This window comes from Humulus lupulus, chromosome 7 (genome assembly GCF_963169125.1).
Source record: "Humulus lupulus chromosome 7, drHumLupu1.1, whole genome shotgun sequence".
NCBI classification, from domain to species: domain Eukaryota; kingdom Viridiplantae; phylum Streptophyta; class Magnoliopsida; order Rosales; family Cannabaceae; genus Humulus; species Humulus lupulus.
Genome location: NC_084799.1, coordinates 5,758,524 through 5,784,402, shown reverse-complemented (window position 1 = coordinate 5,784,402; position 25,879 = coordinate 5,758,524). Strand labels below are relative to the sequence as shown.

General features: G+C 31.1%; 2 protein-coding genes across 5 annotated transcripts; both read right to left on the bottom strand.

Moving 5' to 3' along the window:
- Positions 1 to 3,570: 3,570 nt before the first annotated feature.
- LOC133790463 (zinc finger CCCH domain-containing protein 55-like) lies at positions 3,571 to 8,259 on the bottom strand. Of its 3 annotated transcripts, none has more exons than XM_062228113.1 (9): positions 6,972 to 8,259; positions 6,625 to 6,810; positions 5,616 to 5,795; positions 5,439 to 5,536; positions 5,042 to 5,290; positions 4,808 to 4,952; positions 4,445 to 4,641; positions 4,298 to 4,339; positions 3,571 to 4,189 (listed from the first exon to the last, which is right to left on the bottom strand). In XM_062228113.1, the coding sequence occupies exons 1-7, from the start codon at positions 7,976 to 7,978 to the stop codon at positions 4,461 to 4,463; spliced, it is 2,046 nt and encodes a 681-aa protein (XP_062084097.1). In that variant the 5' UTR covers positions 7,979 to 8,259; the 3' UTR covers positions 3,571 to 4,189; positions 4,298 to 4,339; positions 4,445 to 4,460. The 3 variants fall into 3 exon arrangements, with proteins under 3 accessions (XP_062084097.1, XP_062084096.1, XP_062084098.1); XM_062228112.1 differs by having other exon boundaries at positions 4,303 to 4,339; positions 6,972 to 8,258; XM_062228114.1 differs by having other exon boundaries at positions 4,303 to 4,339; positions 4,445 to 4,638; positions 6,972 to 8,257.
- A 13,807-nt stretch (positions 8,260 to 22,066) lies between these two features.
- LOC133790462 (zinc finger CCCH domain-containing protein 46-like) lies at positions 22,067 to 25,392 on the bottom strand. Of its 2 annotated transcripts, XM_062228111.1 has the most exons (8): positions 23,948 to 25,390; positions 23,671 to 23,850; positions 23,404 to 23,583; positions 23,228 to 23,310; positions 22,852 to 23,127; positions 22,577 to 22,745; positions 22,256 to 22,428; positions 22,067 to 22,150 (listed from the first exon to the last, which is right to left on the bottom strand). In XM_062228111.1, exons 1-8 carry the CDS (start codon positions 24,916 to 24,918, stop codon positions 22,113 to 22,115), a joined length of 2,070 nt encoding a protein of 689 aa, XP_062084095.1. In that variant the 5' UTR covers positions 24,919 to 25,390; the 3' UTR covers positions 22,067 to 22,112. The 2 variants fall into 2 exon arrangements, with proteins under 2 accessions (XP_062084095.1, XP_062084094.1); XM_062228110.1 differs by having other exon boundaries at positions 22,067 to 22,428; positions 23,948 to 25,392.
- Positions 25,393 to 25,879: the final 487 nt, after the last annotated feature.

Sequence of the window (25,879 nt, the reverse complement as noted above, 5' to 3'; positions counted from 1 at the left end):
ACTCGTTTCACATTCAGTCTGCCCCTGTATGTGTCCGAATACTTTATTTAAGAGGTCGTCGACTTTGAAAACACGTGGATCTTTAACGGGTATTTATCTTTATAAAGTTATATTGAAAATAAATTTAACCGAAAACGATTCAAGCGACACGGGTCTTAAAGAGTATTTTTCAAAATATAGGGTCGAAATCAGTTCTTAGCTAAAATAGAGTCTAAACTGGTATTATTCCAAAAAAGAAAAATAATGTATACGTGGATGAAAGGCAAAGGACATGCATGGTAATGATTCTATGTTTTGATGAGCCCTAGATATAGATATATGGTGAGTGAGATGGGTATTCCTTTGCTTTTCTTTTTTTTTTTTTTTGAAAAGGGTCAATATCACTATTTGGGGTATGATGATTCACAATTTTTGTGCTAAAGAAAAGAACAAATTATATTATAGTGATGTAGTACTACTACTATCATTACTCTTTTATCACAGGGTTAGATTAAGACCTTTCAATAATGGAACATCAATTGGCAATTTTCTTTCATGATTGATGTCCACATGTTCTATAATTCAACCCCAAAATGTCATTCTTTTTTATATTTAGAATCCCATTCAATCACAAGTGATTATAATTGCATATTAGCAAAATGTGAGTTTGCATGATGGTTAGACTTACATTATACAATTACTGTATAAGGTGTTGTGACAAGTATTATTATAATTCAGATAAATTCATGATTATTACTATAATTTGGAAATGTTTTCTAAGTTAAAGATGCAACACTTATTATAGTATCATGTGGTGCAGTGAATAAATATGAACCTAACTACAAATTATATTTTAAAAATATTATTGTTAATTTTTCATTCTAATATATTAACAAAATATTTATTTATTTATTTGGGAAATAGAAAATAATATTTATAATTAAATCGTACTACTCCATAAAAACTAAAACAGAAAATTTACAAGGTAAAATAAACATATAGAATTCAACAAAATAAAGAGTTAAGAAGAAAAATAAATACTTTAAGGCTTATCAAACAATGACTTCTGCAAGATTCGATCTCTTCTCCAACTCTTCTTCTCTCTCCTTTTTTTTTTTTTAAAAAATTCTCTAATCTAGATTTAACCCTCAAAAAGTCATATAGAAAATGCTCTAGAATATTCCATATATAAGCACATTTGAAATAAAATAGCCTTTGTCAATGCAACTCGTGGCGCCATACAACCAATGTTTAAACACCCTGAAACAGTATTTTAACCATAACTTTATCGATATAACTTAGTATCAATCTTACTTTATAAATATGACTTGTATACAATAATCATTTAGGTTGTGTTTAGAAAGCTTAGTTGTAGTTGAAATTAAGAGTAATTTGAAGTTATTACCAGATTTTACATGTTTGTTTAACAAAGTAATGACATAGTAACCATTTAGTTAGTAATAATTGAAGTGTACCCAGCTATACTCTCCAATTATGATACATAACAAATATTATAACAAAGTCACACACCCAACCACATGAGCTAGTCTCAAGTGACTAATATATTTGTATTCTATTTTAGTGGAAAATAAAACTAATTTATATTAATTAAATATCTCACAAATTAATAATTACATGTTTGATTTAGTTTATTATACCAGGTAACATTATTTTATTTTAAAACTCTTCCCCCAAACATATATATTGCTTTTAGTAAAAGGAATTTCCTTATTTTGGTCCCTGTGTTTTTGCAAAGTATCGTTTTGATTTTTTTTTTTTCAATAATTCTTATATGGTATCATATATTTTAAAATCATACTTATTTGGTACCCTAAACTCAGATTTGATAAATAAAATTTTATCAATATGATCTGACTGTCATCAGTTATATATATAATTAAGTAATTAATATTTAATTTGAAACTCATATAATTAAAAGCAATTTGATTAAATTGGTAAAATTTTATAAATTAAATTTGAGTTTAGTGTACTAAATATGTACGATTTTAAAATACATAGTACCAAATATGTACGATTTCAAAATATAAAGTACTAGATAAACATTATTGTAAATACAAAATACCAAAATGATAATTTACAAAAACACAAGTACTAAATAGTTACCATTAAATGATTCCTACCATTTTCTCATGCATACTCATTGATCATTGTATCAAGCTGACAATTATTATTATTATTATTATTATTATTAAAAGAGGAAGGACTGAATCACATGAAATATTTGCAGGGCCATATAACTGAAAGATGACTATAAATAGTGAGGCATCATGATGCCCTTGTTTAGGACACTTTTTGTAGTTGTTTGGTATCAAGTGTCACCCCATGTATTATTATTGGTATTATTGTTAGTATGTATTTACATGTGTCCACTCCTCTACTTGCAAGCAATTGCCATCTTTTGTCTTCAATGGATGCAATTTTGTCTTTTACCAATCTTTGTAGGGTCTTCTTCATATTCCTTTCCTTGTTTCTTTTTCTTTTATTGATGCAACACTGGAGCTATGATTCAACTCTTCAACTTTTGTCCACATAATCCACTAGCATCAATGATACTATACAAATACACATACATATTTTAATGTATACACATAGATCTTATGTGGATGAATGTGTTAACAGCCCATCTCACACTGCAAAAAGTGCTTTAATAATGAAATCTTTACTCCTGTACTAGAATCACCAAAGTCAGTTGCTCTAGGCAAAAATGTACACCAAAAAGAAAAGGGTATGCAAAAATCTGTTCAATTTTAAAATATTATCTCACATTGTGTTCTAATTAGTTGAGCACGTGAAAAAGGACCGAGTGATTAGAGTGGTTGATAATCATAACACCGTTAACAAGCCTTTCCAAGTCAAAACAACACTTGTTTTAAAAAAATATTTTTGGGTTGATTTCTTTAGACAAACTTGCATCTAAAAGTGTCATTATTTTCTTTTTGAGGTGTATTGTAGTTTTGTATTTTAGTGCCTAATATGTTATAGCAAACTGTATCACATTTTGGCTACCAACCAAACTAGCATCTTCATGAAATTTCTTCCCACACCCACTTCTTTAACTTTGCTTTTGAAAAAAATGAGATAAAGGAGAAAAAAGAACTCTGTATTATATGCCAGAGCTACCAAATAATATATATATATATATATATATTTACACAAAAGTTTCTGAAGGGGCACTTAAAGACAGGAGCACATGTAGGGCTACTAGGCATAATTTAAATTAAAAAACTATGCCAAAAAGATAATAATAAAGGGGCTCCAGCTTCCATAAAACAGAGATTCAGAAACAAACATTTCAATAAGCTGAAAGGGAAAGGAGAGTGATAATCTGATAAAACTTTCTATACAAATGTCAGCACCCATGTGACAAAGAGTTGGCTGCACCCCCACATGTGGGGCCATAGAAAACAATGTGTGCCAAAAGAGCCTCCTAAAGTGAACTTTGATCATGAAATGAAGTTGCCCTTTTACCCCTAGTTATTCTCTAAAACTAAAACCATGTTCAATGAACTGTGATCAGGTGATAATGGACATTCAGTAACAAACAACAGATCACTCAAGAGAACCCAGAAAGAAAGAAAAAAAGGGATCTTTCAAATAAAATATAGTAAAAGAGTTTTTTAAGAAAACCCAGAAAAGGGCAGGGGGGATATTTAAATAAAAAATATAAAAATAAAAGGTCACAAACCCAGTTTTTCAAGCTTTTGATGACCTCTCCACCTGTGTTCCTTCTCATTTTGCCTATGTACTTCTGTTTTTTTTTTAACTCCCAACTGAAATGAAAATTCCTTCAGCTGCTCTAGTAAAACATGTACAGATCACCTAATAATCTTACAATCTCCAATTCAACTAAATTCACCCCATGAGGAAAAAGATAGTAAAGAAAGCAAAGATGTGTAGACAACAATGTAATCCATTACAGTCTTCGTCCTGCTCTAAGTCTCTATGTGGTCCAACAAAAACCTATAAAAGAAAGCTTACACATAAGTAGAAAAGAGAACCTACCCAAACAAAAACTCATAAATCATTTCATCTGTCCTTTATGTATGGAATATGTATTTGCTGTTAGCAGTATGTATAGACGACGATGGTGTAGACCTCGATGAGATCGTCTCTATGGATCTACTCTTTGATGTTGGTATAATTCAGCTATACATCTAGAGTTTTCTTCCTTGTCTATGCTTCTAAGTTTCTGCAAATATGACCATAAGAATCAATCAGAAAGAAACCACTTCCATCCCTCCTGCGTTTTTTTTATTCTTGTGGTGAGAGAAGGAAACAATAATCTCTTGCATCACACCTTACCTAAAAAAAGTCAAATCCCTGCTGGCCATGTTTACTCCTGAGATACAGAAGCAATGTTTAGCATGATTCTTAATTTGATTTAACCATCTTCTACTCTTTTATTGAGAGCAAACAGACTAACACAATGAGAGAGTAACAGCACCTTTGCATAAGATAAATCATTGTGGATTAGACACCATATAGCAAGCAGAAGAGATAGGTGGCGGCGAATTTTTTTCAATGGGAAGTGCAGTGCTTTCATTTAACTCCGATACAGTGGTGGAGAAGTCAGAGATATGATCACCAGCTGCCTTAGTAGGAGAAGCAAAGAGGTTGTCAGGAAGCACCTGTTCTACACTGCTGTCGGGACAAAGCACAAATAGAAAAAAAAATATGTTATTAAGTTCAATTGAAAAAAAAGCAAACATTACAAATTGAGGCTTTTAATGATATTAAACAAGATAAAATTTGTGTTATTTGGTTCTGGGACTTTCCCCTAGTGTTTTAATGAAGCAATGCACAATACCTTTTATGGAGATCATGACCTTCAGAGACAAAGATCTGCTCCTTAACATCATTGTCAATGCAAGTTGAATCTTCTTCTTGCTGATGTTGCTGCACTAAAACTTCAGAAGTCACAGAAATGGTGGCAGTAGCACTTTTATTGCAGTCTGCAAAACCAGAGGCATATTGAGAACCATATAGCTTTTATATCAGAAACTTAGGTAAACAAATTTATGAAGCTCATCAATTAGCAAACCTTCTGGGACCTCCTGTTTAATGCCATCAAACGAATTTTGAGTACTGAGAGAATTAGACTGAGGGGGCAAGGGAACGGGAGCACCAACAGAGAGACTTCGCTGGTGATGGTGCAATCGATCATTCTTCAGCTCTGGTAGCTGCAGATTCATCAACCTTCTCCCTTGGAGTTCAATGGCCTGTTGAAGTTCAGCTTGCTCCAATTTTCTTCTCAAAAGAATGTCCTGTGTGTTGTACAACGTTCTCCCCCCTGTACAGAAAAAGCATTCACTCGTTTAAATTTGATGAGAGCAAGAGAAAAAGTTCAACATAAGCATTAACTTTCTCTTTTACCATTCTTTCAGAATGAGATAAAGGATTGAAGTTTAAAGAGATAAAAATGATATGAACACACTTACCAAGGTGAAGGTCGTAGGGTTCCCTAGACTCAAGCCCAGACGGGCTCAAACACGTTGAAAAATCTCGCTCAAGTTGCTGTTGTTGATGCTGCTGCCTCCTGAATTTTAAAAATAAATGATTTAACACATGATATGAGAAGACAATCTAGATATGTCAAAATATATAAAAGTACATACTTGTCTAGAACTTTTCCCTTCTCCTTATAAGGCTTGACAAGAACACGAGAATCACATATAAAATGAGGATTTCCTTTAGACAGAATGAACCTCACAGTTTCTGGGTGGACGAACGTTACAAAACCAAACATCCGCTTCTGTTGGTAAGGAATTCTCACATCTTGCACAGGTCCAAACTTGCTTTAAAATTTCAAAAAGAAACCATTCAATTGGAATGTCTTGAGTTTAGGCTAATAATATTATAACTACGATAAAACAATCAGCATTTGTAATGAGGTGAAGATCAATTTTCTATGTGAAAATAGAAATAAAAATAACATTGTTGTGAAAATAAATCACGTATTCAAGAAACAGTACATTTTCTGATGCCTCAAAATTAGTCTCCTTGCTGCCAAATTTCAGAAACATCTAACAAGCATGTGCCCAATTTACTAATCCAGATAGGCATAATTTTGACATTATAACTTTTCTGAGAAAGTTATACCAGCTACTGACCAAGCTTCCGTGGAAAAATGAGAAAACAAAATCAGCTTATGATTATGAAGATAAAAACACTTATAATACATTGGAGCTCTTTGCACCAGCTAGAAGGTGAAATTAAAATTTTGGGATGGTACTTGGTATAAGCTTTTCAGTAAGTTCCAAAAGTGCAAGCCCCACTACTGATGACCAGTGATGACTTAAGGAAAAACATCTAAGAAAATGAAAGAAAGCTACAACCCACCCTTCAAAGGAATAAGCCACAAACATAATTATCCTTTGAACATGAAGAAGTTATCTAAACATAAAAACTAAAGTATGTTGAGATTTCCAACAGCATAGTCCCAAAGCAAATTCGAAAACCTGATTCCAATAACACACGGAGTATTATTTTGAGAAGCTGAAAACACAGATAATTTTTTACAAATGCTAAGATCTTCCAACTCTGACATCAGTTATGCAATAAAAATGGGATCCAACAACAACTAGTAAGATAGTGAGATATTTGAAGTGTAGTGTAGTATGTTACTTGAAATATTCGGAAACATCTTCATCCTTAAAAGTACTCTCAGCTGGGAATGTCAAGTAGATCTGCCTTGAGGCCGAGTTCATCTTTTCAGCAGCAGACATTGACAAAAAGTCATTCCTTTCTGGTCGACAACGCCCAAACTTGTAAAAATCTTCTCCCATCATGAGTGCTGCTGCGGCTGCCGCTCTAAAATGCAACCCAAAAGACATGAATAACTCAAAGCATAGTATGTATACGTATGTATACTACATATATGTATATATAAACACACAGAAGGACCATAACCAATACGAACGACAAACATTTTAAATGTATAAGACTATAAGTATGCATATGGATATGTATACCTCTGGGGGTCATTATGTTGTTGCAAGAGGAAATTCATATACTTGTTAACAGAAGGTGAGACTCCAGCCATGAACTGAGATGCGGCGGCTAGCCTTTGCTGCTGCTGGGCAGCCTTCCATCTCATCATCTCCTCGTGCTGTTCGAAGCCCTCAAACTTACTCGGCGAGCCCACAATGGCACCAGAAGGTTCCACTGCATCTCCGAAGCCACCATGCACGAACTTGCAGTTGCTTCCGTTCTTGCAAAACCCTCTAGCGAAGTAAAGGCAAGGCTTAAACCCAATACCCAAGCCTGAATCTTCAGTCCCGAAAGATACTTCACTAGCCGAGTAGCTCCTTCTGTGAAAATGGGCATCGCCATTGTTGACGGAATGACCCCAATCATGAGCTCCGTGACCCAATTCGAGTCGCGGATCGACTAAATCCTCACCCCTAGACGACGAGTCGTTCATGAAAGAGAGGTACTCACTGAGCTGTTGCTCGTCAATGAGGTCCCCGCTAGCAGCAGCAGCAGCTGCTTCACCACCATCCTTGTAGTGGTACAGCGGTACTGGAAACGACCCAGACCGGATATTGTCGTAAGAGAGTAAGGGGCTAGACTTCGGACTACTAACGGGGTTGTTGGAAAACCCAGAAAGCGGCCAAGAATTCGAGGATGGAGAAGAAGAAGGGTTCTTGAAGTCAAAGCCATTTGGGATTCTAGGCGAAGATTGCGAAAATGGGTTACTGTTACAGCTAATATTAGATGGCCTGGCTATGGGGTTAAGCGGTGAAGGAGAAGAAGGCGTTGAAGAAGGTGAAGACGAAGTGTTCGAGCAAAGTCCCAAGTGGATTTTAGCCCTTAGAACCAACGAGTGCAAAAGGTTATCCGGTCCAAAAGCCAGTCGCACCAAATCTTTCTCCGCAAGGTCTTGAATGAGAATGTACCCAATGATTTTCGACGCATTATCTGGGTCTAAATTCTTGACCTTGGTGAAAATAACATTCGTAGCTTCATAAGAAGCCATGGTTTTTCCTTGGGTTTCTTGCTACAACGACTACTACTCTCCACTTAAGGGAGAGCAAAAGCAAGAATATTTCCTCTTTCCCACTTCGTTCTTCAACCAAAGAGCTTCAAAACAATCAGTATCAGTAGGTTTTTCGAGTGTTAAAGAAACCTGTGAGTCCCTCTCTCACTCTCTCTATCTTCGTCTTCTCTCTCTGTAATCTCTCTTTAGAGGGAGAGTGGTAGATTTCAGATCTACTTCACCAAAGGGTAATTGTCAACACCACCATATATGGTCGTATATAGCTCTATATATACTGTATAATTATACTGGTGACATAGCTATATATACTACTCTCTCATTATTTCTTCTTCTTTTTTTTATTCTTTTATCATATAACATAGTGTGAAACCCTAATCCAATATGGGCCCACACTCTCTCTCCAAATTTCTTTTTCTTAAAAGTTTAGACTTTTTAATTACCAAAAACAAATTATGAAGAATGTTTACGTTATTATTCCAATTTCCAAATATAATGAGAAGGACATTAGTGTCAAACTAATAATATTAATAATAATAACAATTAGGACTTAATTTTATTGGTATGAGATTAAGACTAATATATATAAATTTGACTATATTTCACTATCACACCCCAAATGCATGCTGAGGAGTGTCACGTTGAATATTCTATTTCAATATTTTAGTCAATCTCTGCCTCAAAAAACACATGTTGTAGTTACAACATCATTTTTGTAAATTTTCAAAATTTTTTTAATAAATTACAGTGTAAAAAATAGAGTTCTTGATATTTCAATTTACTCGCGTATTCGAAAAAATACAAACTTGATTTCGACACTGTAAACAGTTCATAATTTTTTAAAAATTAGCAAGATATATATTGTAACTACAATGAATATAATCGTAAAAAAATTTTAAAAAAAATATTTTAACACGTATTTTCAGAAACAAAAATTAATTAGGAGATTGAAATAAAAGGTTGTTATCACAAATTTATAACAATTATAATGTCTATTGTCTTTTTCTTGCTTTAATAAATTGGTAATGTTCTATCAACCCCACAAGTTGTTATAATAAACTATCATTATTATTTGTCATTTTGCTTAGTAAAGCTTTCTTTTTTGACAATTTTATAACATTTAGTGTGTTTGGGTGAAAATCTCTAATGTTTATTTATTGTGTGAATATTTTGTTTTTGTGATGCTTTCGTTACCTTTTTCCTATAAGTGGAATGTACGTACAATATTTTTTATGTGATTTTTTTTCTTTGTCATATAATTAGAACTATAATCTATAATAAAACTAAAAATATTTTCTCTAAAAATCTATCATTAGACTAACGATTTACAAATAAGGAATGCTGATGTGATGAGTGCCATTCTTTTGCCTATTTGATATTGAAGAATATTATAAATAACTAGTTTCCTTTTGAAAATATCTTGAATTTTTTTTAAAAAGTATAATTTTGGAAAAAAGTTCGATCCTAATACTAAAACCACTTTTTTATTTATTATTATTATTTGTTACTTTTTATTAATTCATTATATATTTTTACTGAAAATATTTTCCTATCAAATGTTTTTTTATGTATATTTGGTCGCGTTAATTATGTTTTTATAATTTTTTTTATTAAAGAATGATTGAGACACTCGAATGTAGCACTCAAATATATGGAAAAAAAAATTCTTTCTTTTTGTTAGGAAATATATGGAAATTATTAATGGGATATTATGGTACGTTGACCAAATTATAATTGGAATCGAAATAATTTTATGGAGAAATAAAAGGGAACAAAATATATAAGAATCTGAATTATTATTTGTATTGTGATATTTATTAAAATTGAATCGGAATTATTTTATTATATTTACATAACCATGAAAGAAATTAGAATGCTAAAATTGATTAATTGATCATTTTTTATTAAACAAAATTAAAGTGGTATTTTGATCGAATGAAATTTAAATGATAAAATTGTCTTTTAATTTTTAATTTCAATAAATAAAATAAAAATAAATAAATATAAGTCAATCACGGCAATGAAATTTCTTAGATGTTAAAAGAAAACATTCTCATTCTTTTCCCTTTTACTCTACCAACTTCACTCATTTTTTTAGTTTAGTAAACATATCAATGAGATTCATTATAACACAAAATGATTCTCATTATCATTAAACCATGAGTGTAATTTAGATGCACTTAGCAATGTAGAATGAGAATAATAATTTGTATTGTTTATTTTTAAATGGAAATTTGTGTTACTTTTTTTATTATTAGCTTTTCCAATTTATTTAATGTAAGATAATAGAATTATGAACCACATTTTCTAAAATTGTGATGACTTTTTTCTTAGGATTATATGAACTATAATTTCTCAATATTAGACTAAAATCTACACATGAGGAGTGGCATATATATATATGTATATATAGGTGTGTACGAGAATACTCTTGGCTATTATTTGTTATTGATGAATAGTATTGAAAATAGTTATTTTTCAAGAGTCTTCAAACGTTTTAGTTGTGAATTATGAATTCTACATATTTTCAGAGTGGAACTTTTTAATGCATTATAGTGAAGTAGTGAGATATTATTCTATGATGTATTTTCACTTGACTACTCACAAATTGATAAAACACTATTCTCGTAAATACATAAAAATAGGTTTATATTTTGTTGGAATTTTGTTGTGTCGTTAACTGTTTAGATAAATTATTTTTTGAACTATATAATTTGTAAAATTGTTCAAATAGATTCATAAATCCTATTTTGATCAAATTTTTTTGAATTAAAATCACAAATAATTCACCAAACTAATAACTTTAAACAAAAGTACAATCATTTTGCTTAATAGTTATGTTGTTATATTCAATCAATTTGTTTTTCATCGAACTCAGGTCTAAAAGTCTATTAATTTTACAAAATACAAAGTTCAAAAATATAATTTGTCAAAATATAATATTTAAATAAGTAATTAGACAAAATACATGATCCAAAAAAGTATAAACCCTATAAAATATTGTACACACTTAGCGCATGGTTAGTATGTTGTAATTAAGATATGATAATTTATACATAATACTTAAATTTGGAATAATTACAGAACTATTTTATTAGGTTCAAGTGAGAAAATGCTTAATTTATCTTCTCAAGGTTTTTATAAATATCAATAGATAATATTTTCCATGTTACAACCTCACAAAAGCAAAATTCAATTGAAAAAGTATAAAAAAGGAAATTGCTATTTAAATTCCTTTATAAAATTGCTTTGTCTAAAATTACTTATACAGCTTAGCAAGATTACAACAGAAAATAACCAGTCATTCAATATCTAATCTCAACAGAATAACAGTTGCAACAGATTGTCAATATACTCAGAAGATCAAGTAGTATAAATAAGATGAAGAAGCTTATGAAAAATATCAAGTAAGAGCCTTCTTCAAGATTTGAGTTTAAGCTCCAAGAATCCTCAAGTACGAAGAAGTTTTTTGTTCCCCTCGTGAGGTGTTTTGTATAGAAAAAGAAAAGAGAGATAGTCAGTAAGAAAACTAAGGAAATAGTGAAATAAACAGAGAGAGCGAGATAGATTGAGGCTTACCAGTCAACTTCTGTGACTCGGAACCTCCATTGTTGTACTCAAGATCATGCATGCTGAATGAAAAGACTGAGCTAATCCCCCGAGGCGAGCTCGACGAGGAAGTAGCCATTTTTTGGCGAACCTCGAAAACTCTCTGTGTTGTTCCTTATCACTCTCTTATTTCCTGTTGCATTTATGTTGAATTTCATCTCTCAAACCTTTGTTCTTGGTTTTGCCCTAACAGAGTTATATTGCAGAAAAACTTTTCGAAGGCTGCTCATTTTTCTGAAAAGAGATAAAGCTTTGTTAGATTTTTCTTTAGGGTAACTTTTGTCTACTGTTTGTGTAGACACGTGGGTTTTTGTGGTTCACATATCTGTCTTTAATAAAGGTCCTTTTTTTACCTTGGTTTGATAATTTTGTTTAGTGAGCTGGTGTAGGTTAAAATGGTAAAAATCCTACAGAAACAAACTATTGCACAAAATTTCATTAATCAAAGGGATCAACTAATACAACACTAAAAAAGAAAATAGAGGAAGCATCACTCATCACTCAAAAGCTTACTGCAACAAGAAAAATTGAGAATGGTGCTAGTTAATAGGGCACCATCATCAACAATAAAAGTAAGTGCATAATATGGCTGAAGACAAGCAATAACCTATATTGCAAACAAACAATCAACCAAAATCAATAGATAAGCGACAAATGATCAATCAATCTTTTATTTTTTATTTTTAAATGAAATTAAATCAAATCTATGGAACGAAAATAATTTGATTCATCTATTTATTCTTCGTAAACATATTATACACCTTCACCTTAATGAATAACTAATAATTCATTAGCGAGAACATCAAGATAACCTAAGATAATATAAGTTGAACAAATCAAAACACACCCTTCATAATCACAATTCAAGCTACCAAATCAATTCAACTATTGCTTCAATATTCATCTCCATACTATCAATAAAAGAAAGAAAAAGAAGAACAAGCCTTATGACAATTAATAACACAATGAATTAAGTAAAATTGATATTCCTCAAAGGTCCAAAGAACACTATTCAATTCTTTATTTTACATATTGATTAAAGATCTTATTTATATTTATACATTACTATTTAATCCCAAAAGTTATAGTTAAAGTAAAATAATAATTTATAAAAAACAAAATAGTTAATTTTTTTTTTTTTAAAATGGATAGAGAATGCATGGTCTACACATGTAAAAAACTTCAATAATTAGTTAGTTTTGAGCTGAGTCACATAGCTTTAAAGCCTCACTTATGGTGAAATTTGAACTATATAGCATATTATATAAATATATATTTAAATTGCTATTCACTAAACTTTAAATTGTTAATTATTAAATAGTGGCACCATATGCTTATCATTTGATTTACAATTGATTGCATAATGGAAGAACAAAAAAGTTAAAAGTAACATTGTCTTTTAACTAAATAATATATTCTTATCCATTTTACATTGAAAAAAAAAACATTATTATACTAATTATAATAATGATGTACTCAGAAGAAGGAATCTTGCACATTATTTTTGTAGGGTTAAAAAAATGATTTGATTTTATAGTAATGAAAAAGTTACCATGTCAGGTGGAAGTGAGAGAGTGAATAATAATAATATTCTAAAAAAAACTTTTTGTATTTCTGTGACACACAAGTGCAGGTGCAGAGCGTGTGAGTTGCTTTTTTTGGGCCCAAAATAATAGTGCACGTTCTCATCTCCAAATGCTCTATAAATAACTATCTATAATTACTAATTACCCACCACCTGGAGATTTACTGTTTTACCATTTAACCTTTTTGTTTTTCTGAAAAGAAGAAAGAAAGAAAAAAAAAAGAAGCGGGGACACGTGTCAGATTGTGAGGCGTCGGATTAATTTTCTGAAAAAGATCGTGAACCGTACGATGTTGTACAGTTTCGATGATGTAGGAAGTCATAGGGTATCGTATCAGCATCTTTTTTTGGTGGTCAAAGTTCCTCCACGTAAAACGTGCCATTAATTAAACTGGGCTTTAGCACTTGTGCCCAAGATATTTCGGACTCTGGGCCCACCTTGTTAATAGGGCCCAAACAATCCAATTTTCATTATTATTATAAAGTACAATCATTTTTTTTTTTGAGAAATATCATTTTAGCTCATATATTTTTTCTGAATATGTGATAGGATTTTGTCTTGTGATAAATAATAATCCGGACTTTGTATTTTACAAAATTGATTAAAATAGTACTGTTATCTCCAAAATTTCAGTTCGATGACGTGGCAATCAGAAGTGAAAAGTGTCAATGCATGGTCAGTAAATGACGCATTAATAGTCAATAAATGTATTGGCTCTTTGGAGTTGTGATATTATTGGTCGTGAAAATTATTTATCTGGTTTGGGAGTGATTTGACCGATCAGGTAGAATTTTTGTCTGACCGGTAAAGATTTTTGACTGGCCAGTCAAATGCTTTGGCTGACAAGACAATTGTTTTGGCTGACCAATCAATTGTTTTGCCCGACCAGTCAAGTGTTTTGCTAGACCAGATATGTATTATGTTAGACCAGAACTGTGCTAGAGGAGTGCTTTGCCTATACCAACCAGAGGTGTGCTTTGTCGACGAGAGGTGCTTGCCTATGTCCTCAGTAACAGCTTCAACCCGAATCATTCTCAATTATCGCGGGAATCTCTCAGATATCTCGGAATAATAGATATATTATTGTAATTTAAATTCATTTATATTTGATTAATTAAAGTCTGTTGGAAGAACCAAAGACCCGGTTAAAGGGAGATATCTGATGTACGATCCATGAGCCTATAAATAAATGACTCATGGCTTCATTTTAGAGGATCTCATCTTTTTAGACTGAAAAAAACTTTCTAGTTTGGAGACTTTGGGACTATTACTTGGGGTATTCTTGGGGCATTATCTGAGAGAGTTTAGAGAGAGAAATTATGTATTTTTCTACTTACACTTAAGAAACTCAGTTGGTTCAAGTTCATCTGATCTTAAGTGTAGGATATATATCACAACTCCAAGTAATTAGGCTATTACCAATAAATTGGGGCTGAACCACTATAAAATTATCAGTGTTGTATTTTTCTCTTGAGGGTTTATTGTAGTTTTGACGCCTACTCGTCGTTGGCCAAATTCGTGGTCAACAAGTACTATAGCCCCGATTTTGGTCAAAATATTTTCAATTATAAGATTAATTATCGGGTCGTTAGTGATGTGATGAGTTAAGAGAAGTGAAGTGAAGAAAATGATTAAGGAGTTGAGAATATAATATTATATTTGATTTTTTTTTACCAAAATTAAATATAAGGTACTATTTTGATCTATTTTGTAAAATAAAAAATTCGAATTGTCATTTAACAAAACACACGAGGCTGATCGCGTATTTGAGAAAAACACAATGCCTATACTAGTGTTTTTCCTTTCTATATATATTTGAAATTCCGTTTTTTATGATTACCAACTTAATTATTTAAATTAAATAATTAAATGTTAAACTGTTACAGAAATGTTTAAACAGATACCAAGACTGTTTGAACAGAAACCAGATATGTTTAAACAGTTTGTGACCAGAAGATAAAAACGAACATAAAGTAAAGAACACACGAATTTTTACGTGGTATCAGCAATCTTTGCAGATTGCTACTAGTCCACGAGGCCACGCCCAGAGAATGAAATTTATTAGAAGAATATCTAAATGATTACAAAACCAAATTGACTTATACAAATAAAGACTCCTTCTTGAATTTGTCGCAACTGTTGTAATCTAAACTTCTAATCAAATTTCTGAAGTGCTAAGATCTTGAACTCCCTTCAAATCATAACACTTGCACTTTTCCTCCCGAAAAGTGACTCACGAACAAGACTTCTCCCGAAGCTTGATGACCAATGTCCAAGTGTGTTCAACCTGCACAATTAACACAAAGGAAAACAATACAGAAGTACACTATAATAAACCACTAAGAACTTGCTGGACTCAAGTTCTTCACATAATAAAAAGTCTCTCTAAAACTTAAAAAATATTTGGAAAATAATACCCAAGAGAGATGATCAAAAACCAACGACCTAAAGATGATTATATACATTTTAGAACCCATTTAGGTCGTGGAAAACAAATCAGAAATCAAACAGCCAATAAATGGAAAATCTTCCAAAACAGGAAAGTCAAAATCTGTTCAAATAGACTGGCAATCCGTTCAAACAGATTCATTGAACCTGGACAGTTTTTTAACCCAGTTTCCTTAAATAAATAAGGAAACAATATGTCTTTTATGATTGCAAGCTGTACACGATTTCTGGGCAACCAAAACAGATAAATAAAATAAATACTAATAATTTCCAATTCAAGAAAAAGATAATCTTTTATAGGAAAATATATATATTTATTTTATTAATACATAAATACAAATCTGAATATAGAAAGACATATTTCACCAAAACAAGAAACTACCCATTTTCGAAATTCACCACAAAATATTACAAAAGAAGAAACTACTAATTTCGAAAATACCCTTTTAATTAATTTTGTCTTTATTATCAAAAATGCCAATAAAGAATTTTACAATATTTAACTACTTTTTAAAAGGCAAATACATAAATAATTTTATATTCTTAAAAGTGAATTTTTAAAATACAGTTTTAATTTTATTTAAATTTTAAAACTATATTTTTATAAATAATTAGTAAAAATAGATTATTTTTTGCAAAATTTCTTTCTACACAAAGCGTTCGAGAATCCATATGGAGTGTCTTGAATACCATTTTACATAAAATTATAAAAATAATATTATTATGCAAAATAACTATAAAAATAAGATTATTTTGCCAAATATTCCTATTTTTATATATAATAAAAATAAATTATATTAAATACATACTAAAAATATACATTGAGAACATATATATATTTTACATAAAATAGTAATAAAAAAAGTAAAGTCTTCTAGAATATAAATCTTCTTTTTGTCTAATTGAAATGTTTTAAAGAAAAAAGTGGTAGGTTGACAAATTATTATCATTGAAACATTAATTATTTCAAAATACTTTACAATCTAAAAAGTTCCTCCCTAATAATTCAAGATTTTAGATGTATTGCAATTTATATTACAATCCAATGGGAAAAATGCCCATAATAATTACGGAAGATTTTTTTAAATATATATATATATGTATATATATATAAGGGATGCATTTATAATTGACCCTTCCCTTATTATTATTGTCATCATTATATGTAATATTTGAAAATAATGATTTTTTTTTGGTTGTTGTGAGTAGTGATGAACAAGCATTAAAAGTATAGTAAATATTTTGAGGTACATAAATAAAACATAATTTTTGTTACATACGAGTATATATAATTGTGATACGTACAATGTCACTTTCAAGATAGTATGTATTATTCCATGAGTTATAGTAAGTACAATTATAGTTATCATTATATACACTATACATATAAACTTGTTATACAATAGATAGGATAGCTATTGAACTTTAGACTTTGTTCTTATTTGTTATTGTTTGTACTTCTCTTATATGGCCATCAACTCATTTATGTCCTCTTATTGATTCACATTCGATTGTAACATGCTAAATGTATTAAATAAATAAAAAAAACAACAATAATAATAATAATAATTGTTCACTTAATAACTCATTTGTACCCACGCAACACTTGTATATAATATATTTATTATGTATTATATATTATTGTAATAATAATATTTTTATAACATATGAATTTATATTAATATAATTATTAAATATCTAGTTTTGTATTAAATATTATTATATAAAATTTGAATTAAACATTTATTTGGGCAAAATTGTATAAAATTTCGGATTATACATCACATGTTATATATTATTATAATAATAATATTTTATAACATTTGAATTTGATATAATTATTAAATATATAGTCTAGCATTAAATATTATTATAATAATGATATTATATATTTATATAATTACTAAATATTTATTCTAACAAAATTTTATAAAAATTAGGATTATATATTATTATAATAATAATATTTATAACATTTGAATGTATATTGATATAATTATTAAATATTTAGTATTGTATTATATGTTATTATAATAATGATATTTTATAATATTTGAATTTATATTAATATAACTAATAAATATTTATAATTATATATTACATATTATATATAATAATATTAATATATTATAACATTTCAATTTATATTGATAAAATTATTAAATATTTAGTCTTGTATTATATATTATTACAATAAAAATATTTTATAACATTTAAATTTATATTAATATAATTAATAAATATTTAGTCTAATATTAAATATTTATTATAATAATGATATTTTATAACAATTGAATTTATATTAATATAATTAATAAATATCTAATGATATTTTATAATATTTGAATTTATATCAATAAAATTAATAAATATTTATTTTTAATTAGTTTTAAAATTATTATGTTAAATATTTGGAATATTCAGTTAACGTTAACAAAAGAAACCTTTAAAACCAATAATTTCTTTTATCTACACATTTTTTATACAAAAGAGATATGGAAGTTTTTGTAGTGGGGACATGTCTTTTGCTCTTATCAGTAAGAATGTTTTTATCTTTGGCACATAAAAAATTATAATTCAATTTTTTTTATATGACGGTGTACAATGTAGTTATTTATAACCTCTTACCAGTTTTCAGAAAATTCCGAATAATTTACAGTGCCCAAAACATGTTTCAAAATAAATTATTTCAAGCGTGTATAAAACAGACTTCAAAACAACTCGTTTCATGTTTTTGATACCGTAAATTATTCAAAATTTCACAAAATATTGTGGGAGATTCCAAATAACTATATTGTACACTGTCATGTTAAAAATGTAGATTGTAACTTATTCATGTGTCGAAAACACAAAACACATGTTAATTTGAAGCTTGTTTTATACGCACGTGAAACATATGGTTTTGAAGTATGTTTTCGCAAACGTAAATTTTTTAAAATTTCATAAAAACTAATGGAATGTCTACTATAATTACAATGTACACCGTCATATAAAAATATAAAATTATAATTTCTTTACTTGCTATAAACAAAAATGTCTCTACCGTGGGGACAAAAGTTAGTATAGAATTTTTATATATATATAATTCATCAAAAAAAACCTAAATTATTACTCTTATGAGACTTGATTGATATTGTTTTTTTTTTGGTTGGGATTGAATTGCAAACTCTAGAAAAAAACTCAAAGATATATGTATGATAAAATCCTAACTTAAATAAACAAACTATTTTTGTAAAGTGGGTTTATCTCAATTTGTTTTCCTTATTTGTAATACCTATGTGTATGTATGAATGATTCATATGTATTTTCTTGCTATTATTATTGTAGTCAGAGGACATTATGATACGAAATGGTACACGTGAGTACCATGATCAGAAATCACCATCCATTAATCTCTCTCATTAGTTTGACAATGACATAAGACTAGACATAATAACAATAATAATAACAAATACAGAGTAATTAATATATCAAAAAATAAAATAAAAATGAAGTGAGTGAGTGAGTGAGTGACAAAAAGGGCCTCATAATTGTAATGAGAATGAAAGAGAAGGGTAGCTATGTCACCATGTGATGTTGACACCCTAACCAAATTATGGTCCATATGAAGAGGAGCTTCATCCAACTCCAACATACTCTCACTTTGCTTCCTTCTGTATATGTTGCCCTAATCTTAGGCAACTTTGACTTGTAATAATAACAAGAATAAACAGATTTTGAACTTATCATCTTTGTTGTACCTATATTTATATATATATACATGTATATATATATAGAGGGGGTTTCTTTGGTGCGGGCGAACGTAACGCCCGCACCTACAGTTTTATAAGTATGATTTAATATTTATATTAGTTTATTATTATTATTGTTATCAGTACTTTATTTTAGTTAGAGTTTTATGGTTTTTATTATTATATTTAGTTTATTATAGTTAGATTTGTAGACTTTTTTTACTTTGATATATATATGCAAACGTCATTTTAGTCAGAGTTTATATATTATTTGTAGGGTGTTTGTATTAGTTTATTATTATTATTGTTATCATTATGGTTTTTATTGTTATATTTAGTTTATTATAATATACATACCTTGTTTTCAAGCTGAGAATAAAAAAATGGAGAAGGAGACCAAACCCATTTCTCCAGATAATGAAACAAAATTACTGGAAATGATCTCACGGCTGAATCAGTGAAGAAGAAAGGATAACAGGGATGGAATAGAACAAACAAAGTTCCATTACGTTTGCATATATATCAAAGTAAAAAAGCCTACAAATCTGACTATAATAAACTAAATATAATAATAAAAACCATAATGATAACAATAATAATAATAAACTAATACAAACACCCTACAAATAATATATAAACGCTGATGAAAATGACGTTTGCATATATATCAAAGTAAAAAAGCCTACAAATCTGACTATAATAAACTAAATATAATAATAAAAACCATAAAACTCTGACTAAAATGAAGTAATGATAACAATAATAATAATAAACTAATATAAATATTAAATAATACTTAAAAATCGTAGGTGCGGGCGTTCCGTACGCCCGCACCAAAGAAACCTCCTATATATTTAACACAACCTCACCCATTATACTATTACAACATTTGTTGTGGTAGGTGGGTGAAAATATTCGTAGGTGATAGTTTTTTTTTTATTAATACAATTAGTTGGATGGTGTAGTAAGGAGTATTTAGTAAAATAATTTGTCATTTTGTATAGTAATCTATATCTCTCTCTTTTTTTATATTTAATTTTTAGATACACTCAATATATTTTCTAACATGCTCGATATACTATCAAAAAATTATTTTGTAAAAAATTATCAAAATGTTGCTATTTCACTAAGTAACAACAAAATATGTATTTTTACCCCTTACCCGTGGCATAATGTTAAGCCTCATTGGTAGATTTGGATGTTTTTGCTATAATTAATCTGCTTTAACTCTATTTATATTTTTATTTTCTTAATCTTAGGAGAAAAGCCTATTTTAAAAATAGAAAAAAGAAAAGAATTTTGTCCATTTTTTAGAGTCTAAAAAAGGCATAAAACACACAAGACTTTTTGCAAATAAGCAAATGTGTTGAGAATCTTTCCATAGGCTATTTGGAATTTTCATTAGGGTGTTGAGGAAAGTCTAGAAAGTTATTTTGTAAAAAAAATTAACAAAACAAAAGTATTGTACAAATTAGCTATTAAAAGAAAAAGACTACTCAACAAAACACTTTTTTTTTTCCAAGTAAAATTCCCACTTTATTAAAAAAATCACTCCTTATAGTAAAAACATAGATTTTTTTTAATCTTTAAAGAAAAGATGCATTGCATGTTACCGTTTGATTAATGGGGTAGTTTAGCTTGTCTTGTCAGTCTAATTATAAACTGTCATGCATGTAATAACAAACAGATTGAGCAATGAAGGGACTAAAATAATCATAGCAGCAGCAACTTCATTTGAGACCGTGCCAAAACACTATTGGCCAAATAACCCCACAGAACAACAAAGTTGAGAAAATCAGGATGATGGGGTTAAAAAAAGGCTTGAGTATGAAAGTGAAAGGAGTGCTGCGTGGTACCCAGATACCATTCATATTAACTTGTCAGAACCCATGTGAGGGTGTGGCCCTTTACCCCTCCTCCTTTCATGTCCACTTAAAAGAAACCACAAAATGAGACAAAAAAGTCCCTTAAAGTTACCCCTTTAATCACATGAATCAACTACTTTCTCTTCTTTCAGCTCTTTCATTTTCTCCTTCTGTTTACAGCTTTACCATCCACTTCAAGCTATATTTGAGCCTCCTTTTTTTGAGGCTCTGTAGAAGTGTAATGGTTAAATGGGTTATGCTTTGTTGGAACAGCTTTAGATCATTGGTCAATTTCTTCTTCTGCATAATACAGACTTTCATTTCTCTTTAGATCTTTTCACCACATAACACAACAGGTGATATGATAAGGAAAACAAGAGTATATTATATATTATAGATATATAAGGAGATACTAGTTTACTACTACTAGGCTTTCTTTGTTATGCTACAACTTGCTGTGGTCCAGCATACACACCTATGGAGAGGGGTTACATAGAGAAGAAGAGACCCCACTCCCATAAATCAGTTCATCTGTTATTACAAGTATACAATTATGTATTCACTATAAGTAGTATGTATTAATGATAATGATGGTGATCTTGCTACTGGTGGTGTGGTGTGGTGTGGTGACTTTGATACTGGTGTGGTATTTGGCTATTATACAGCTAGAGGAGGACTCATCATATCTTTTGTGTATTCTTCTGCTCAATTTTCTTTTTCTGCAAACAAGAACGCCAGACAATTGGAATTCAGTGTGAGGAGCAATCATTAGCCTGGTAAAGGTAAAAGTAAATGCTTTGAAATGTTCAGAAAGTTTGAAAATTTATTCACCTTGCAAAGTGAAGATCCCCATTGCTGCCCATGTTACTCAACTCCATTAATTACATTCCAGTGGTTCCATACCAAGAAGAATACCTACCCACAAACATAAATTAAGAAATAAATTTTTCCCCCCTTCATCGAAAATGGCAGTGTTCTAAAAGTGTCTCCCTATGAAGCCTGGGCAAGAAACGACAGTACCTGTGCATTTGGTAAAAACAGATTTTGGAGAAGATATGTTGATGGAAGAAGTGGAGAGTAATGAGGTCTTGGCCATTTCATTGGACTCCTCAGAAGCATCGGAGAAGGCGGTGGTGCGGTTAGCTGATTTCTTAGGAGAGGCAAAGAGGCTATCAGGGAGGTTGTGCTCTATGCTGCCATTCAAACAAAATTAAGTTAGCTATGGAGGAACAGCCTTCAAGTCCAACTCACCAACAAAGATGCAAAATAAAAGACAATAAAAATAACCTATATTAGTACATGTAGCTGTATAGATAGTAAAATTGTGTGCAAGTTTTATACCTCTCATTGAGATCACTTTCTTCAGTTTTAGCTAAAATTTTGCCATTGCCACTGTTATCCTGGCTGCCATTTATGGGGTTGCAAGCTGGATTTAGATCAAGCTCCAGCTGCTGTTTAGCATCTAAACCAGCATTTTGCAAAAGTGTTGCAGCTGACTTATCATTATTCTCTGATATAACAACACAAACAAAACAAATCACCACTAAACTCACTCTGTATCTATAGACCAGGAACCAAATTTGACATGAAAAAGAAAACTTGGCTCATCAACCTACCTTTAGAAACTTCTTGTTCGGTTTTATCAGATGAAACAAGGTGAACTTGGTTATTAGGTGAGTATGATAAAGCAGATGGAGAGGGAATTGATGAGACACAGGATAAGCTGCGACGAAATTGATCATGGCGATGATGATTGATATTTTTGAGGTCCATTAGTTGCAGGTTCATCAATTTCCTCCCATGAAGTTCAATTGCTTGCTGAAAACTAGCACGCTCCTCCAGCTTTTTCATGAGTAACATCTCTTGGGTGTTGTAAAACATTCTTGGTCCTCCTACACACACACGCATATAATAAGATCAATTGGAAGCTTTGATCAGCTAACTAAAGTCCTAAGATGTCAAATATAATCATAGCCTTTGGTACAGTCATACCATGATGGTGATCATAATCATGCCCAGATGGGCTTGAACTTAGTGGATAGTCTCCACTCTCCAGCTGCTGCTGCTGTTGTTTTCTGCAATGGAAAAATTCACAGAATAAAGATGAAATGTTAACATCACTAGTAAAACAAGATTAAAAGCCATAAGGGTGTATAATTTTCACTTACTTCTCTACAATTTTCCCCTTTTCCTTGTAAGGCTTCACAAGCACCCGTGAATCACAAACAAAATGTGGGTTCCCTTTGGCCAAGATGAGCTTCACAGTATCTGGATATACAAATGTCACAAACCCAAACATTCTTTTTTGCTGATATGGGATCCTTACATCTTGGACTGGTCCATAGATACTTCATAAAACCATGAATTTATGAAGTTAGAAACTAAATGTTATACTTCAAGCTGCTGAAAAAAAGACTCGAACTTTAATCAATTACCTAAAGTAACCAGAGACATCTTCTTCTCTGAATGTACTATCAGCTGGGAATGTCAAGTAGATTTGTCTAGAACTCGGGTTCACACCTCCCATGTTAATAGTTGAAAGTTCGTTCCGGTCAAAACGACATCGTCCGAACTTGTGAAAGTCATCACCCATCATCATTGCAGCTGTTGGTGATCTGTGGAAACCAAAACCCACAACCAAAAAAGTCATTCAAAGCTAATAGTACTTGAGAATCGAGCTTGAAACTACCAACTTCGTAGTATATAATTTACCTTTGGTTCTCAATCTGTCGTTGCATCAGCAAGTTGAGGCACTTGTTGTCGTACGGGAAAGAAGCACCAGCCATGAACTGTGAAGCTGAGGCTAGTTTCTGTTGCTGAGCAGCAGCATTAAGTCTGAGTAGCTCTTGGCACTGTTCGTGCTCACTGAGACTGTTGTTTGGGGAACCAACAGTGTTAAAAGCTTCAGCAGTCGAATCTCCATGGACGAATCTGCAAGTTTCACCATTTTTGCAGAACCCTTTTGCGTAGTACAAACAGGGTCTGCATCCAAAGCCAGAATTGGCGTCTTCGGACCCAAAATACAACCCAGGAGCTGAGTAGCTCTGCTTCTGCAAATCGTCGTAGTCACTTGGGTTTGCGGCCATTGAAGCCCAGTCGAGTCGTGGATCGAATAAATCATCAGTCTTTGCACTGCTGCTAAGATAAAGAGCATTATCCTGAACTGGGTATTCATAAAAAGGGTCACTTGTCGAGTTATATGCAGTAGGCAAAGACGATAAAGTGGATGAAGAAAAAGACCCAGAATTTGTGTTAGCACTAGTTCTGTTGTTCACAACACTGGCGTAAGAAAGGGCAGGACCAGAACTTGGGGAACTAGGCCAAGTATTTGAAGATGGAGTTGGTGGGTTACTCAAGTCATAGCCATTGCTAACGATTCTTGAAGAAGACGAAGAAGAAGAAGAGGAGGAGAGCGATAAAGGGTTGGGCCTAGAGATGGGGTTGAAAGGTGAAGGAGAAGAGGGTGTGTGTGTTGTTGTTAGAGGCTTTGTCAAAAGTCCCAATTGGGTTTTGGCTTTGAGGATAAGATTTTGCAGAAGGTTCTCTGGTCCAAAAGCCAAACGAATCATCTCCTTCTCACCATAGTCTTGTATCAAAAGGTAACCCATAATTTTTGAAGCATTTTCAGGCTCCAAACTTTGGATCCTTGAAAATACAGTCCGACTAGCTTCATAAGAATCCATGGATAAACTCAAGAGCAAAAAAAGGCTTCAACTTTCTGATGAGAAAATAAAGTTAAGTATTGGAAAGAAAAAAGGGAGAGAATGTAAGGTGAACGAGTGAGTGAGTGAGTGAGTGAGAGTGGAGCGTGTACCTTCTTTTTTAGTTTTTTTTTCTTTTAATAAAAAAAAGGTGCAATAAATTGGCGGATTGTTTATTTAAATAAAATTATAGTACAAGGTAGTGGTGTGACTTTTTCTCTCACACCCATTAGAGCAAAATATCAACAACATATGAAGATTTCATAGCTGAATTAAGAAGAAGAAGAAGAAGATGATGATGATGATGAAAGAGATTGTATTTGAAAGGTTTAATGGGGTTTGGTTTGCTCTTCTTCCTTGGGTCAAAGCTCTGGTGTTTTTTGCTGATCTGTGTTAAAACAATCCAACTTGACCACAACCTCTGGTGTGGCAGTAGTGGGGAAACTCTGCAGAAGTTGCCTTGGGAGAAGAGATAGTTGGCTCACTCACTCCCTCTCTTAACTTTATTACCTTTCTCTCTCTCTCCTTTCTCTTTCTCTCTCTCTGTTGATATTTTTGTCTTTACAGAATTGGACAAAGACAAGGCTAAGTGGGATAGTTGAGTTGAGTTGATTCAGATCTGCTTTTTTTAAACTCCAAAACAGTAATTTATTTGCATCATTATTACATGTCCTCCTCCTTCCAAACCAAACCATGTCTAACTACTTAACCTTATTCAAAACCAATTTGTGAAGACTCTGTCACTGTGAACTGGACTGGAGTTGGATCCAGATTCTCATGAGGCTTACGTAACTATTATGTTAAGACTAAACTAAACTCCCATGCATGAACAAGTGTGTGCTGTTGATCGATTATCATAGTCATCATAGACATTAGACTAGACCAGCTGCTATGTAAGTAACTCTCTCAGTCCTTGACTAAACAGAAAATAAAATAAAATAAA

Coding starts and splice junctions, on each gene's coding strand:
- LOC133790463 (XM_062228113.1), bottom strand. CDS start 7,978: ATGGCTTCTTATGAAGCTACGAATGTTATTTTCACCAAGGTCAAGAAT. Junction 4,953..5,041: donor TAAACAGGAGGTCCCAGAAG/GTTTGCTAATTG, acceptor CTGGTTTTGCAG/ACTGCAATAAAAGTGCTACT. Junction 4,642..4,807: donor GGTCATGATCTCCATAAAAG/GTATTGTGCATT, acceptor TTGTCCCGACAG/CAGTGTAGAACAGGTGCTTC.
- LOC133790462 (XM_062228110.1), bottom strand. CDS start 24,918: ATGGATTCTTATGAAGCTAGTCGGACTGTATTTTCAAGGATCCAAAGT. Junction 23,584..23,670: donor GATGTCTCTGGTTACTTTAG/GTAATTGATTAA, acceptor GGTTTTATGAAG/TATCTATGGACCAGTCCAAG. Junction 22,746..22,851: donor CGAACAAGAAGTTTCTAAAG/GTAGGTTGATGA, acceptor TTGTTATATCAG/AGAATAATGATAAGTCAGCT.